General features: G+C 42.4%; 1 protein-coding gene across 5 annotated transcripts in view; it reads left to right on the top strand.

Annotated features, from left to right (window-relative positions):
• Positions 1 to 16,071, top strand: part of LOC124253397 (E3 ubiquitin-protein ligase NEDD4-like) — an 80,440-nt gene that overhangs the window by 44,057 nt on the left and 20,312 nt on the right. For all 5 annotated transcript variants that reach the window (XM_046687150.1, XM_046687151.1, XM_046687152.1 and 2 more), the window contains exon 3: positions 7,031 to 7,115. In XM_046687150.1, coding sequence (XP_046543106.1) covers positions 7,031 to 7,115 — 85 coding nt within the window. The remainder of the gene's footprint in view (positions 1 to 7,030; positions 7,116 to 16,071) is intronic.

Below are 16,071 nucleotides of genomic sequence, written 5' to 3'. Positions count from 1 at the left end.
AGCTACGTAAAACTAAACTCACTCACTCTTTACATAAAATGCATGACCAGGCATCACATAGAAAAACAAGGAAGACAACATGTTTCTATTGCAAAAAAGGGATCCCTTATGTGCTGATGAAGTGCTTTTTTCAACGTGGAGTTGCTTTATATGCGCTGATATACAGTACTAAAATATGTGATCTGGACAAATACATGGAAATGCAAAAAATGAATCAGGATTAAAAAATCTAAACATGTTGAAAATGGACAATCTTCTCCAATAACAACTGTTATCTACCTAGCTCATAATCACATGGCATTATCTGAATCAACGGTGGATTGAAAGTATTCTTGTTAGCTGTAGCACCCATAAATTGCTGAAAGCAAACACCTTGGTGAGTACCCACATTTCTCAGGATGCATTTCAAGGAGCTCCTTCATTGAATTGATTCTTGTAAATCTAGCAGTGTTTTAAGTGAGAGTGTTAACTGAGAATTGTGTTATTATTGGAAGCACTTACAGAATTCAAAGGCTGTTATTCTTTGACACAGGGCCAGGTGATAAAGTATGGCATTATTCAAAAGGTTTCACATTGAACATGTTTCAACATAGTATTTCATTAACGATCATCTTACCAACCTTCCTGGTAACAGTGTAACGGTGTTCTATCAGATACGAGTGTTTTATTTCCTTTGACGTTGTACATTGTGTTTTTTTGTGTTTCACTGTGTACATGGTGTATGTGATACTAGTCTCAATGACCCTAAGGTCAGCATGTTCAGACAAACAGCAAGGGTAGGATGGCATAATGGGCATTTTCTATCGCTATTTGTGAGTGCTTTACTGTACCCTTGGTGTCTGAGTGAGTGAGTGAGTGAGTGAGCATTACAGCCAGGATTGAGAAAGACATTGTTTCTTATGAGGGGCGGTGGGGTAGCCTAGTGGTTAAAGCGTTGGCTTGTCATGCTGAAGACCCGGGTTAGAATCCCCACATGGGTACAATGTGTGAAGCCCATTTCTGGTGTTCCCTGCCGTGATGTTGCTGGAATATTGCTAAAAGCGGCGTAAAACCAAACTCAGTCAGTCAGTCAGTTTCTTATGAATGCTTACTTTGGAATGTTTGATGCATTAATTTTAGTCAACTCACATTGTCTCGACTTTCCATATGTATCGTACTGAGGGTGAGTCCAGAATCTATGTCTAGGTTGTAAAACCCTATTTGTAAGTGACAAACACTTATGCCAGACTATCATAGCGAACATGGTTATGAATATCAAATCATTCCTACCAACATGTCAAAAACCAAACAGCTAAATTCAATAGTGAGTGAGTTTAGTTTTATGCTGCTTTAGTTTTAGCAATATTCCAGCAATATCACGGCGGAGGACACCAGAAATTGGCTTCACACATTGTACCCATGTGGGGAATCGAACCCGGTTCTTTGGTGTAACGAGCGAACGCTTTAACCACAAGGCTGTCTTGTCAATCACTCGGCAGATCCATCAAGTGTTGACGTAACTTCTGTCTGTGTGGTGGGGCGGTGGGGTAGCCTAGTGGTTAAAGCGTTGGCTCGTCACGCCGAAGACCCGGGTTCGATTCCCCACATGGGCACAATGTGTTAAGCCCATTTCTGGTGTCCCCCGCCGTGATATTGCTGGAATATTGCTAAAAGCGTCGTAAAACTGAACTCACTCACTCACTCTGTCTGTGTGGAATCAGCAGTATTGCAATGCAACATCTGTATTTGTCTCGTACTCACATCTCTCAAGATGGATGTGTTGAACTTATTCAGGGATTTGTCTTGAGTCCTGTTTTTGAGGGTCCCTGGGAATCATACTATTAATTATCAGAGGTTCTGGACTACAAAATGGGGGTCCAAGACACTTAAATGTTATTATTAATACTGTTATTGTATCATGATCAACACATTAATTGTTACAGTAATTAAATTGCAAATGATACCATAACCCATCTAGTAGCAAACACAGTGATAACTTATTGTTACTTGACTGGAATTTTTACAAAAAGGATATGGGCTTTTGGGGCGGTGGGGTAGCCTAGTGGTTAAAGCGTTGGCTCGTCACGCCGAAGACCCGGGTTCGAATCCCCATATGGGTACAATGTGTGAAGCCCACTTCTGGTGTCCCCCGCCGTGATGTCGCTGGAATATTGCTAAAAGCGGCGTAAAACCAAACTCAGTCAGTCAGTTTTCTGCATCCGCGTAGATGCGCTAATAACTTTTGTTGCATCCCAGGGGTGGAAATAACTTTAAAATTGCTAGTGTACTCCGGTACAGTGGTACATGTAAAATCACTTGCCCTGATAATGTTTCCACTATACCGGCTGATTTTCTTGTTGATCTTTTAAATAAACAACAAAATTAACATTGGAAAGTCAACTGGACACCAGTACAACGTGATATACAAATTAGCTTGCCCGACAGAAAACAACACTGGACTCGGACGTCGGGCAATGGGTTATTTCCACCCCTGCGTCCATTGTCAATTTTTAAGAGTATAGGATGCAGGAAATCGCGTCCTGTAAATCCCTGCTTATTTGTTCGTCTTAAATATCCAGATTAACCATACAAATCCTCTGAAGATTCAGACAATTGAACACATGTGACATCAACACATCCATTGTTAGTGATGTTACCAAATGTTTAACATTCATCTCACTTCACGCAAAGTTGTCTGTGTCACTTTGACATATCAAAGGCACAATGGTTTCTAACATGCTACTGTTCAGTCTAATGAACCAGCACATCATACAACCGATTAGTTACTGATACACATAGGTTACTTTAATGTTCTCACATGGCAGCCAGTGACTTTTGAAAACTGAGAAATGACATCTCAGTCAATCTGTTGTTAGGGAAAGTAAGATACTACTTCCAGCAGTGTGTCACTTCCAACAGCCTGGGAGCTGGATTCTATGTATACCTTTAAGTCTAGTCTTGTCCCCAGACCAGGCAAAAATCTCTCAAAACATGAGGACTGGCTTTTAGAATTCTTTTTGTTGGATTCTCAAACTTTGTAGAAGTCACACTTTTTCCCAGAACCCCGTGACGATTGTATTTTCAACTTTCAGCTTAGTGAACAGTGTTAGATATCCCTACCTTATTGCAATTTGGTTCCTTTCCAATAACTAAGAGACTTCCATATTGTCAACAGACAAAACACTTTAGTGAGTATTTTGAGTATTGTATTATGTACAGGTACCGGTATTAGTATATGACAATCAGTAAGCCTGTCTGTCTTCATTTACTGGGGGGGCGGTTGGGGTAGCCTAGTGGGTAAAGCGTTGGCTCGTCACGCCGAAGACCCGGGTTCGATTCCCCACATTGGCACAATGTGTGAAGCCCATTTCTGGTGTCCCCTGCCGTGATGTTGCTGGAATATTGCTAAAAGCGGCGTAAAACAAAACTCGCGCTCATTTACTGGGGGTGCCTTCATGGTATCATGGATAGACTGTCTGCCTGAAAAGTTGAAGGTCTGTGGTTCATTCCCACAGCAATGTCATACACACATGTTACACCAACATACAGTCACAAATGAATTTACGTTATTCAAAAATATACATATACAAAATGAAAACCGTTTTTTTTATATATTTGCTCCATGATGCCATGTTTTCCTGATTGTGCTGAACCATATGTAACTACTTTCAATTAATGATTTCAGATGATAATGCTAAATTTAAATCATGTGTTTGTTTTTAAACATATTGGGGCACCTTGCTTGCAGATACATCAAACAGGTTTTCATGAAAGACAAGTTGTTTTTTGTATGTAATACATACAGAATGGAGAGTATTTACACATTGTACACCTTGCTAACATGAATACATTATTGAGGGGCCTCTGGATATTTTTTCAGTGGCTAATTAAATATCTTTACTCATTACAATTGTGCCATTTCCTCTACAGTTTCATTAGTAATATTACAAATTATTGTGCATCTTTCACCCCTGTGTGTCTGTGGGTGGAAGAGCTGACTTACAGTCTTGTGTATGCTGGCACATCGACAGGTCACACTTGTTGATGTTCATTGTCAATCCTTGTTGGGCGGTGTGCACTGGCATATAGCTTTTTCTCTATACACCCTCAATGTTCCTGAATAAGTTCCCTGATAAACATGATAAAAACAAAACATTCCTGGAATAGTCAGCCAGTCAAAGTTAGATACCGGATCTACCTGCAGACATCCGCATCTTGCATAGGTCACAGAAGGCCAGCATATGCTGGCATGGGAATGAGGAGTAAAGCAGGGGACATGGGAATGAGGAGTAAGGCAGGGGACATGGGAATGAGGAGTAAAGCAGGGGGACATGGGAATGAGGAGTAAAGCAGGGGGACGTGGGAATGAGGAATAAAGTAGGGGGACATGGGAATGAGGAGTAAAGCATGGGAGCATGGGAATGAGGAGTATAGCAGGGGGACATGGGAATGAGGAGTAAGGCAGGAGACATGGGAATGAGGAGTAAAGCAGGGGGACATGGGAATGAGGAGTAAGGCAGGAGATATGGGAATGAGGAGTAAGGCAGGAGACATGGGAATGAGGAGTAAAGCAGGGGGGCATGGGAATGAGGAGTAAGGCAGGAGATATTGGAATGAGGAGTAAGGCAGGAGACATGGGAATGAGGAGTAAAGCAGGGGGGCATGGGAATGAGGAGTAAAGTAGGGGGACATGGGAATGAGGAGCAAAGTGGGGACATGGGAATGAGGAGTAAAGTGGGGACATGGGAATGAGGAGTAAAGCAGGGGGACATGGGAATGAGGAGCAAAGTGGGGGACATGGGAATGAGGGCAGGAGACATGGGAATGAGGAGTAAAGCAGGGGGACATGGGAATGAGAAGTAAAGCAGGGGACATGGGAATGAGGAGCAAAGTGGGGACATGGGAATGAGGAGTAAGGCAGGAGACATGGGAATGAGGACTACAGTAGCGGGACATGGGAATGAGGAGTAAAGCAGGGGAACATGGGAATGAGGAGTAAGGTAGGAGACATGGGAATGAGGAGTAAGGCAGGGGGACATGGGAATGAGGAGTAAAGTAGGGGGACATGGGAATGAGGAATAAAGCAGGGGGACATGGGAATGAGGAGTAAGGCAGGAGACATGGGAATGAGGAGTAAGGCAGGGGGACATGGGAATGAGAAATAAGGCAGAGGACATGGGAATGAGGAGTAAAGTAAGGGGACATGGGAATGAGGAGTAAAGCAGGGGAACATGGGAATGAGGAGTAAAGTAGGGGGACATGGGAATGAGGAGCAAAGCGGGGGACATGGGAATGAGGAGTAAAGCGTGGGACATGGGAATGAGAAGTAAAGCGGGGGACATGGGAATGAGGAGTAAAGCGGGGGACATTAGAATGAGGAGTAAAGCAGGGGAACATGGGAATGAGTAAAGCGGGGGACATGGGAATGAGGAGTAAAGCACGGGACATGGGAATGAGGAGTAAAGCGGGGGACATGGGAATGAGGAGTAAAGCAGGGGGACATGGGAATGAGTAAACCGGGGGACAGGGTAGCAAGTACAACATACACCAGGAGCATCTGCAGAAACAATTTTGTCGTTGCACCTATCATCAATAACAAACAAATGAAAGTTGTTGGTCAGGGTGTGTTTCTGTCAATTTTGCAGCTGAAAAGTAAGTATAATTCTCAGAGGCTGGCATGTTGAAAAGCTTGGACCCTCTGTAGCTGATTGGCAGGAATGTTATTCCCACTGTCTGTCCTTTGCATCTGGTGTCCTCCATGTTTTAGAAGCATAATATCATGTACCAAGCATTACCAAAGAGGGAATAAATGTCCGTGAACATAGTGTCACTGCTTAGTGAGCATTGTCCCAGTTGTTGTTTCATGCTGATTGGCTAGTTCCTGACAATTGTTACATTGTTTTTACTTTTGTGAAACAATCCAAAATGTGATATCTCACTATAACAAACCAGGGTCATAGATAATAGGAGGTGTCATCATCGGTTGTTCATGGAGACAATTGAATGCTGCGTCAGGGCTCCAGAAAAGCTGCTTCCTTGCATGGATGCACGTTAGATTTAAGTTGAAGCAGGGTTACGAAAGAAAATCTCATGTCATTGCTGTAGAAGTACCTAACATAACATACTGCACCCAAAACAAACAAACAAGTCTCTCTCTCCTCCATTCAGCACCCCATGGTCATGTCTTAGCTTTTACGAACATGTCCAGATCGAAGAGGTATGATAAGTCATGTGTTAGTATTAAAGAACATGTCCAGTTCAAACAGGTATAATTGCATTGAGTCATGTTTTAATTTTTACGAACATGTCAAGATCGAACAAGCATCATTGCATTGAGTCATGTTTTAGTTTTTATGAACATGTCGAGATCAAACAGGTATCATGTCAAAATCAAACAAGTATAATTGCATTGAGTCATGTGTTAGTATTAAAGAACATGTCCAGTTCGAACAGGTATCATTGTATTAGGTCATGTGTCGGAATTGGAGAGAAACAGGCAATGCAAGAGTAACATGTATATCCAGATACATGGGACACATAACGTTACACAAACCTCAAGTGTATGATAGCACCTGCCTTCTCATAGCTTCCAGGATCCTATAGATTAACATCTAGTCTCTGAATGAGAACATTTTACAAAAATGTAATTGTTGAGGATATTGTAATGAAACAGCCTATAAACGATCCCAGCGACTCACCCTGTAACTGCAGTAATCTAGACTCACTAACTATTATAGAGTTACAAAAGATGTGATGTATTTGTTTCAAGGTCTGTGACCATGTTTGTATGTTTCAGCGATCAGTACATACATTTGTCTCCCTCTAGAAGGGAGAGGGGCGGTGGGGTAGCCTAGTGGTTAAAGCATTGGCTCGTCATGCCGACAACCCGGGTTTGATTCCCCACATGGGCACGATGTGTGAAGCCCATTTCTAGTGCCCCCTGCCGTGATATTGCTGGAATATTGCTAAAAGCGGCGTAAAACTAAACTTAGTCAGTCTAGAAGGGATAGCAGGGAAGGTTTTGTCAGTGATATATGTTTGTATGTTTCAGTGATCCCTATGTGCGCTTGTCACTGTTCAGAGGAGACAGAGAGGATGGTCTTATTGATACAAAACAGACAAAGGTTATTAAGAAGGTAAGTTTCATGCTTCTATTTCACACCTACAAATGATAAACTTTCTAGTTTTGAAGGACAATATTCTGTTGATAGTTGCAGCAATGTCATGGATATATGGGCCATCATATGTGGAGTGTTTTGTCCAGCTTGTAGAATAGAACCAAACTTGGGATGCATAAGACAACTTGTACGACAAGTAATGCAGTTACAACAAAGTGTGTATTTCTGACATGTTCCAGTCAGTAAACAACAAGTCAATTAAAGTTTCATTGTGGGGAAAGAGGGACTTATTACCCATATGGGAAGGAGGACACAGGGTAGTGTTTTCCCTGTTAGTCCCTAGGGAGGTAATGCCCTCCGGTGAACGATTATTGGCTCATTCCAGCCAATGAAATGAGTCCGCAACACATGCATAGGGCTAAGGGGATTCCCCACATCACAGGTTTCCTCACAGATCAACTGCTGTTTTCATTTTAGCGTTTTTTAGATTGAAAACGGATATGGTTAATAAAAACAATAACCAACTTGTGACGGGGAATGACAGATTATCTTTCCCTCGTGATGTTGATTATGTAATTAATATAACTCGGGAAATATCATCTGTCTTTCCCCGTCATTGGTTAGTTATTGTCTAACTATTCTAATATATTTCCCTCCCATTCGGGATATGTTGTAATTTGTCAGGGTCAGCACAAGCTGTGTTACTGTGTGTTAGTTTACCAAGTTGATCTACAGAATGTTTTGTATGTTAAGGCAGGATAAACATTGACAGTGACAATATATTTTATCCCTTTTAATTCATTAATCATTACAGTGGGCAAGAAAACCTTGAAATAGCAATTATATCTGGACTGAAGCCAGGGAATAATGTGCTGAAACAGAAACTACTGTGATGTGTAGTTAAGATGTAGATCCTGTTTTGTTGCCATGGTTACAAATGATTATTCCAGTAACGTGAGTGTTGATGGAAAGTATTATACATTAGTGTGTACTGGCTATTGAATCGACCCTGTCAGGCGAACCCAGTACCTGGTGCCAGTATGCGTGATGCTCACATCTCACGTTGTTGGCTGTTAACAGTAAATCACTTCCACTCATTTGTTGAGAGAATCTTATGATGATAAATGCTGTTGCTTCATGTTTTGTTGTATGATATTGAATACCTCCCAAACAATACTGCATGTGCCAGTGTTACAATGTTACAAATATTGCCAGATATGTCAACTGAGATTATTGAGTTATTGCCATGTGAGAAGCATATGTAAATAAAGGGCTACTAACTGCACATTCACAAAATTATCAAACTTTCATTTAACATTGTTATAACACCTCAATGCTGTTATTTTCCCACCATGTTAAGGCATTTGTTAAGTCATGTACTATGTATATCTAAAAATAACTATTGGTCAGTGGTTGCAGTTCCTGACACCTTTATATATTGTTGGATCAGTATTAAAACTTGCTTCAGAGGCTGTAAAAGTTTGACCTTGAACAGTGTCAGTTGTAATGACCAGAATCTGATGCCCATGAAGAGACATGTACATGTAATTAGCGTCATGTGTGAAACAGTGTCAGTTGTAATGACCAGAATCTGATGCCATGAAGAGACATGTACATGTAATTAGCGTCATGTATGAAATAGTGTCAGTTGTAATGAGGGTAATCATCAACCGTCAGATTGATCAACATAATTTAATTCGAATTAGCAGAAGATGTTGTTTTTCTGTGACTGTGCCAAGTTCCAAGTCAGTGTTCCACCATCCCCTAGCCCTACCACCGCTGTCCCCAGTCCTTGTCTCAGTTTCCTGTCCGAACCACTGTCCCCAACTCCACACCACCGTCCCTTGCCATCATCCCTGTCTCCAAGCCCTAATCCCTGTTTCCAAGACCTCATCCCTGTCTCCTAGACCTCATACTTGTCTCCTAGACCTCATCCCTGTCTCCTAGACCTCATCCTTGTCTCCTAGACCTCATCCTTGTCTCCTAGACCTCATCCCTGCCTCCAAGCCCTCATCCCTGTTTCCAAGACCTCATCCCTGTCTCCTAGACCTCATCCTTGTCTCTTAGACCTCATCCTTGTCTCCTAGACCTCATTCCTGTCTCCTAGACCTCATCCTTGTTTCCTGGCCCTCATCCCTGTCTCCTGGCCCTCGTCCCTGTATCCCAGCCCTCATCCCTGTCTCCCGGCTCTCGTCCCTGTCTTCCGGCCCTCATCCCTGTCTCCCGGCCCTCGTCCCTGTCTCCTGGCCCTTGTCAGCCCTCGTCCCTGTCTCCCGGCCCTCGTCCCTGTCTCCCGGCTCTCGTCCCAGTCTCCTGGCCCTCGTCAGCCCTCGTCCCTGTCTCCCGGCTCTCGTCCCTGTCTCCTGGCCCTCATCCCTGTCTCCCTGTTCCTCGCCCCTGTCTCCTGGTCCCTGTCTCCTGGCCCTCGTCCCTGTATCCCGGCCCTCATCCCTGTCTCCTGGTCCCTGTCTCCTGTCTCCTCGGCCCTTTGCCCATCTCTGTCGGCCCTCGTCCCTGTCTCCCTGGCCCTTGTGCCCGTCTCCTGGCCCTTGTGCCCTCTCCCGCCCATTGTGCCCGTCTCCCGGCCATTGTGCCCGTCTCCCGGCTCTCGTACCTGTCTCCCGGCCCTCGTCCCTGTCTCCCCGCCCTTGTGCCTGTCTCCCGGCCCTTGTGCCTGTCTCCCGGCCCTTGTGCCTGTCTCCCGGCCCTTGTGCCTGTCTCCCGGCCCTTGTGCCTGTCTCCCGGCCCTTGTGCCCGTCTCCCGGCTCTCGTACCTGTCTCCCGGCCCTCGTCCCTGTCTCCCGGCCCTTGTGCCCGTCTCCCGGCCCTCGTCCCTGTCTCCTGGCCCTTATCCCTGTCTCATACTAGTCATAGACCTCATCCCTGTCTCATAGAGCCACAGTCACTGTCCCTTTGCCCCACCACTATCTCGAAGCCTTCAAAATTCTGTCAAAGTACCGCTGCTGCTCCTTAACCCACATTAATATCTCACTACCTCCCCAGCTCAGTCATCTAGCCAACCCTTTTCCCTTTGTCCCCACCACTGCCCCCAACCCCACACCCAGTTCCCTATCCCACCTCTTTCCCTCACTCCCCACCACTGCCCCCAACCCCACACCCAGTCCCCTATCCCACCTCTTTCCCTCAGTCCCCACCACTGTCCCAGGTGTGTATGCCAATAACACCCGGAGAATATTTGTCATTGGAAACAAAGGCCGTGCCGATAAGATATCTTTCTGGGCCACTGTGAGATGCCAGCTCTTTTCTTTAAATCAGGTCACATGTTATATAATGTCGGAAAACCAGAGTGCTTGCTGGTATGCCAACATGTTTGGTTTGGTTTTTTAAATCCAAATTTCACGTGTTTTATCAGTTGAGTTTACTTGGGTTTGAACAGTATTCAGTTGAAATAGCTTGATGTGGGCGGAAAGCTGGAAGTGATCCTGGTCTCAAACGTTGAAGGGCATTACATAACGGATGTGATTCCCTTGATTCCCAGTAGAAATCAGCTGGTCTTTATAGCCCCCATGAGGCTGAGAAAGCTGATTGACTACACTGAAATGTTTACAGCATTACTGCGTGGATTTTAGTTATGGGCATCAATATTGTCCCTTAATTAACAGGATTATCTGAAATGGTTCAGAATATTAATCACATTTTCTTAAAGCCCCAGGCAAGATTAACCTGACATACAAGGTTACAACTTGAAAATTGTCTTGCTCACTCTCACTCACTCACTCACTCACTCACTCACTCACTCACTCACTCACTCACTCACTCACTCACTCACTCTCTCTCTCTCTCTGTCTCTCTCTCTCTCTCTCTCTCTCTCTCTCTCTCTCTCTCTCTGAAAGGCCCAACTGTAGGCAGCAAGAAAGGGGCTGCTTGTGTAGCTGTTTTGGCCGGCTGATTGTGGAAGATAAACCATCTTTAATGTGAGCTGATATGCACTGATTTAGGCCGTTGCAGAGCAGACTGAAGCAGTGTGTGGCAACCTCACAACAGCTGCATCAATCAATAAGCACCGAAATATGGGAGATTTACAAATCGCCTTGCATGCTTGATCCTGCTTTAATCAGGACACATATGAATAGGCATATTATGTGTGCTAAGTAGACAGACGAAACAGAATACATTTGAAAACTGACAAGCTGTAGATATTCATGATCAGGCATCAATTGAATTGTAGTGAAACTACAAGAGATTGAGATTTCGTTTGGTAACCTTATCGGAGGCTTTTTAAATGTTGCAGAATTGCTCAGACTGTCTAAGTGGAACGCTTGATAAAAGCGAGAATATTTCTTTCTTTTTTTCTGGGGGGTGCTTATTTTGACACAATTATTGGTGTAATCAATGATGAACGCTTTTAAAATGCAATTGATAAGTACCTTGGGAGGTTTGGAATAATTTGGCAAACTACTACTCTTTATCTCACTCTCACTCTCTTATATATTTGGAGTGTGCATGTTGCATTTTGATTTCTAATGCTTGAGGAATATAAAACTGTGGATATATAAAGATGGGATATAAGGATACATTACATTCCCAACTTGCTGCACATCATGACAGCAAATGATCAAAGGCAGCACAAAAGTGTTGGAAAAGGGACAGCAAAGAGGTGACCAGTGGTAACTGAAAGCAGCTTGAAACCATTTTGATTTTCATATAATATCACAGAATCAGTAAACAAGATTGGATTGTTTATGGTATAACACCGCACACAGCAATATTCCAGCTATGTGGTGGCGGTCTGTAAATAATCGAGTCTGGACCAGACAATCCAGTGATCAACGGCATGAGCATCGATCTACGCAATTGGGAACCGATGACATGTGTCAGCCAAGTCAGCGAGTCCGACCACCTGATCCCGTTAGCCGCCTCTTACGACAAGCGTGGGTTGCTGAAGACCAATTCTTACCCGGATCTTCATGGGTCCAGTAAATAAGTAAGGAAGCTAGGACAGTATGTGATTACTTTCTTGTGAATCATGCAGTCCTTCCTTACAAAGAAATATTTTTGAGTCAGTTTTGTTATTTATGTGTGGTTTGTACACACATTTTGGTATAAAGTTGAGGCGTGGAAGCTGTTTGCTGGTGTTCCTTATCCAGATGTCAGTTGGCGTCCTCTGTGTCCAAGAGTATATGGAATCTTGGTACCAGTGTGTTTAGCTGTAAAGTGGCCAAATCCAGATGCATCCCTCTGTGCTGGTTATCGTTTGTTGTCTAACGCTGACTCAGCATAGTCCCCTGTAAGTAGGTGATCTGTATTTGATATGGTCTGGGCCAGACAAACCTGTGATACACATGTAATGACCACATACCACCTTTTAATAAACAATCAACCCGGACTTGTGGTGGTCCGATTAATTGAAATAATCAATGATTGGTCGCAATGACTCAACGACCAAGCAATCGATCATGTTTTCTCATAATCAAACCCAAACAATTCTGGAACACTTGTTTGCATTAACAATATTTTTTCACAGGGTTTGGTTTTGTATGTAACATTTCATAAGCGCTGCAAGCTCGTTCTAAGTTCTGATTGAATTTATCTTAAAGATTCCTGGAAATTTATGTTCCTAACATACTAGTCATCCTGTAAAGATGTGTAATTTGCAAATGCATTTGTACAATTTGCAAAAACAACCCCAAAGAACTACATGTTTGTTTATCCCCCGCCACGCGTTTAGCGCGAAGCGGGGGATATAGTATTGGGCTCCGTCCGTCCGTTCGTACGAATTGGAATATCTTAAGAAGCGTTCTCTAGATTATTTTCATATTTGGTACCTAGTTTCATCACAGTATAAGAAAGGTCCAACTCAGGTTTGGTGACCTTGATCTTCATTTCAAGGTCACAAGGGGACTTTAACATTTTACCTGCATGTTAAGCTATATCAAGAACCGTTCTCTGGATTTTCTTCATATTCAATACCAAGCTTTATCTAGGGAAGGCGCAGGGCCCAGTCGATTTTGGTGACCTTCACTTAATTTTCAAGGTCACAGAGACACTTTGAAGATTTCAGCATGTTAAATTGCATGTTAAGATAGTCAGCAAGATATCGCAAAACATATTCTCTGGAATTTCCTCGTATTTGACACCAAGCTTTATCTAGGAAAGGCCCAGGGCCCAGTCAATTTTGGTGACCTTCACATAATTTTTAGGGTCACGACGACACTTTGAAGGATTCAGCATGTTAACCTGAATTGTCAGCAAGATATTTTAAGAACAGTTCACTGGATTTTCTTCATAGACTTTTAAGACTTCTCTTGAATGTTTTTCAATAAGCAATTTCTTTAGTACTTGTTTTGCATATTTCATACACTATGACATTTATGTCAAGGTCAAATTCAGTCTTGAAAATATGTGTGTGTTTGAACAACTAAAGAGCAAGATATCAAGAGAGGTTGATTAGTCATGTTTTTGTTGACATTTAACTTCATCTTAAGCTTTCATTACTTTATAAGTTTGATTTGATCATTTGTGGTGGGGATTATGTCACCTTAGTGACAATGCTTGTTCTAGATTTTTTTGTGCATAAACAAACACAGTCATGAAGATTTGATAAATGATGCTAACCAATTATTTTCGATGATTGATTGGTTGTGATGAACCAATCATTAATTATGAGATTTAAACCAATTCCCAACACTAGCCTGGACCCTGAACCTGACCACCTTAGTCGCTTCATACACCTTAGACTGTCGGTTCGGCTAGGGCATGTTTTGACCCTGAATACCTGCTGGGCCTGAAAACCTACTTTGTCAACAATATCAAGTTGCCAATGTGATACATTGTAAACAAGGAGTTCCTTTTCATACAAACAGTGTTTTACTGTTTACACTTTGTATTGAAAACTGAATCAGAATTACCTGATGTAACTGAGGGGTGACAAACGGCCGGTGGAACAAACCTGGCTGTGCTGAGTTACACCTGAAGTGTGTGCTGGTGCTGTTCCATCAGCCGTTTGTCACCCCTCGGTGTGATGTGTGAAAATAGAACAATAATACATGATAGTTTCTTAAACAGCTTTTTCATAAAATGTCAAATTTCAGATACTGTTGGGTACAGAAGCTTCAGGACCATGTATCTTATTTATGTGTTGTGCACTTATCACTTTTTCAAGTTACTTAATCATTCATCGTTCTCATTTGAACCCAAATGGACTGTTGTCACCATTGCCTACAGTGTCAATTTGCTGTGCAGAGTTGTACCCTTGGGGTCGGGGAACCCGTGGTGTGTAGAGATATGTCATATGTAATGAAATACTGTTCAGAGCTACATCAAACTAAGCTTGCTCAATCTTCAAAAGTAATGAGTGAAACAGTACTTATTTCGAGAGATATTGATCCATATAGTATCACATATGTTACAACAGACGTTACACTCCTGCTTTCACAGTCAGTCGTATTGTGCAAGTGAGAGGGTGTGGCTTGTCTCTCAAAACTACATGTATCTATTCAATGAGTTCACATAGGTGTTTGCTACATGAAACTGTCGTATAAGTGTCAGGCAGGCAGCTCTCGGGTCTCTCATACACCTTGTCTGCATTATCACTGTGACCTACGTACAACAGTGTGACCCAGTTTACTAAATAAACTGAGTACTGTGAGAGGTGTTAGAGGGGAAAGTTACATAAGCCATGTGTATATGGGTCAGGCTGTTACTGTAGAACTGATGGAGGGGAAATACTTTAGCTGGAGAGGTAATCTGTGTCGTCAGTCATCTTCGTTGTCAATCATCCATAACTCAAGTGTTTTAGTGTTCAAAGATCAAGCTGTTGTCAATGGCCTGATGTTATCTTTAGCACTAGTTATGTCATAAGGAATCTGTAAAACAGTTGTTGACTCAGGTTAGTAAATGAGTGGATTACTTTATATTAAAGAATAAATAAACTTTGTTTTTTGTACTCTTTTAACTATTACATATGAAAGATTTGTGGTTAGTCTTATGCGGAACACCAAATTCATTCTTAAAACACTTGTGGTTAATTAATACCGAGCGATTAGAAGTTGCCAAAAAGTCGCCTGCTTCACTCTCGCCCGCCAACGAAACCACAGGCAGGATACGTAACTCTGTCGCCAGAGCACTACAGTGACATCATATGAGGAAGGATTTTCGGTTAGTTGTATAGAAAGTGTGTAGCAAGCTCGTCATTTTTATGATTTCTCGACATCAACGAAGACATGCCGAATCATTGCATTGTCGTCAATTGCTCCTAGGGGTCGGGCGATGGTGTCGCTATGCACAGATTTCCACCGGACCCCGCAGTTCGTGCTAAATGGGTTATGTTTGTGAGTGCGGAGCGAGCGTTGTGGAAGCCTGAAACGATATCTTACTTGTGTTCAGATCGCTTCACGGAAGTTAAAGAATCAAAACTACTTACTAGTTGTAAAATATGTATATGATTGATGGCCATAAAGATTTTCCATGACACAGCTTTTAACATAACGATTTCTTCCTCGGAAGCGAGGTTGTGGTCGAAGTGACAATAATACTGTTTACCTAAGTAGTATTATATTGACACCCACCTCGCTTCCCACGAGAGAAATTGTTATGTTATAAGCTATTTCATGCAAAATCCTATTGGCCATCAATCAAATACATATTTTACTACCAGTAGAAAGAGTTTTGATTTCGTAACTCAGTGAAAACAAACCTAAATAGCATTTATCACTACTTTCTACTCATAGTTAAATATGTATTTGAATCATTACCAAAAGGATTTTGCATGACACAACTTATAACATACCGATTCCTTCCATGGAAGCGAGGTGGGGGTCGAAGTCACAATACTGCGCGATAAATTCTTGCTACATGCACATGGTTAACGACCACTCACCAGTATGTAATGTAGATACTAGTCAATGTACGTCTTTATATTTGGTCTTATAATCCTAATTAGTTTATTATCATACTTGTATGAATTTTTAAACTAAATAAAAAGCAGATGATCTGCTGATACTTATAGTGAATT

The sequence above is a fragment of the Haliotis rubra genome, unplaced genomic scaffold (genome assembly GCF_003918875.1).
Source record: "Haliotis rubra isolate DU_JTF1 unplaced genomic scaffold, ASM391887v1 Scf54, whole genome shotgun sequence".
Taxonomy (NCBI): Eukaryota; Metazoa; Mollusca; class Gastropoda; order Lepetellida; family Haliotidae; genus Haliotis; species Haliotis rubra.
This window is presented reverse-complemented; position numbering and strand designations above follow the sequence as displayed.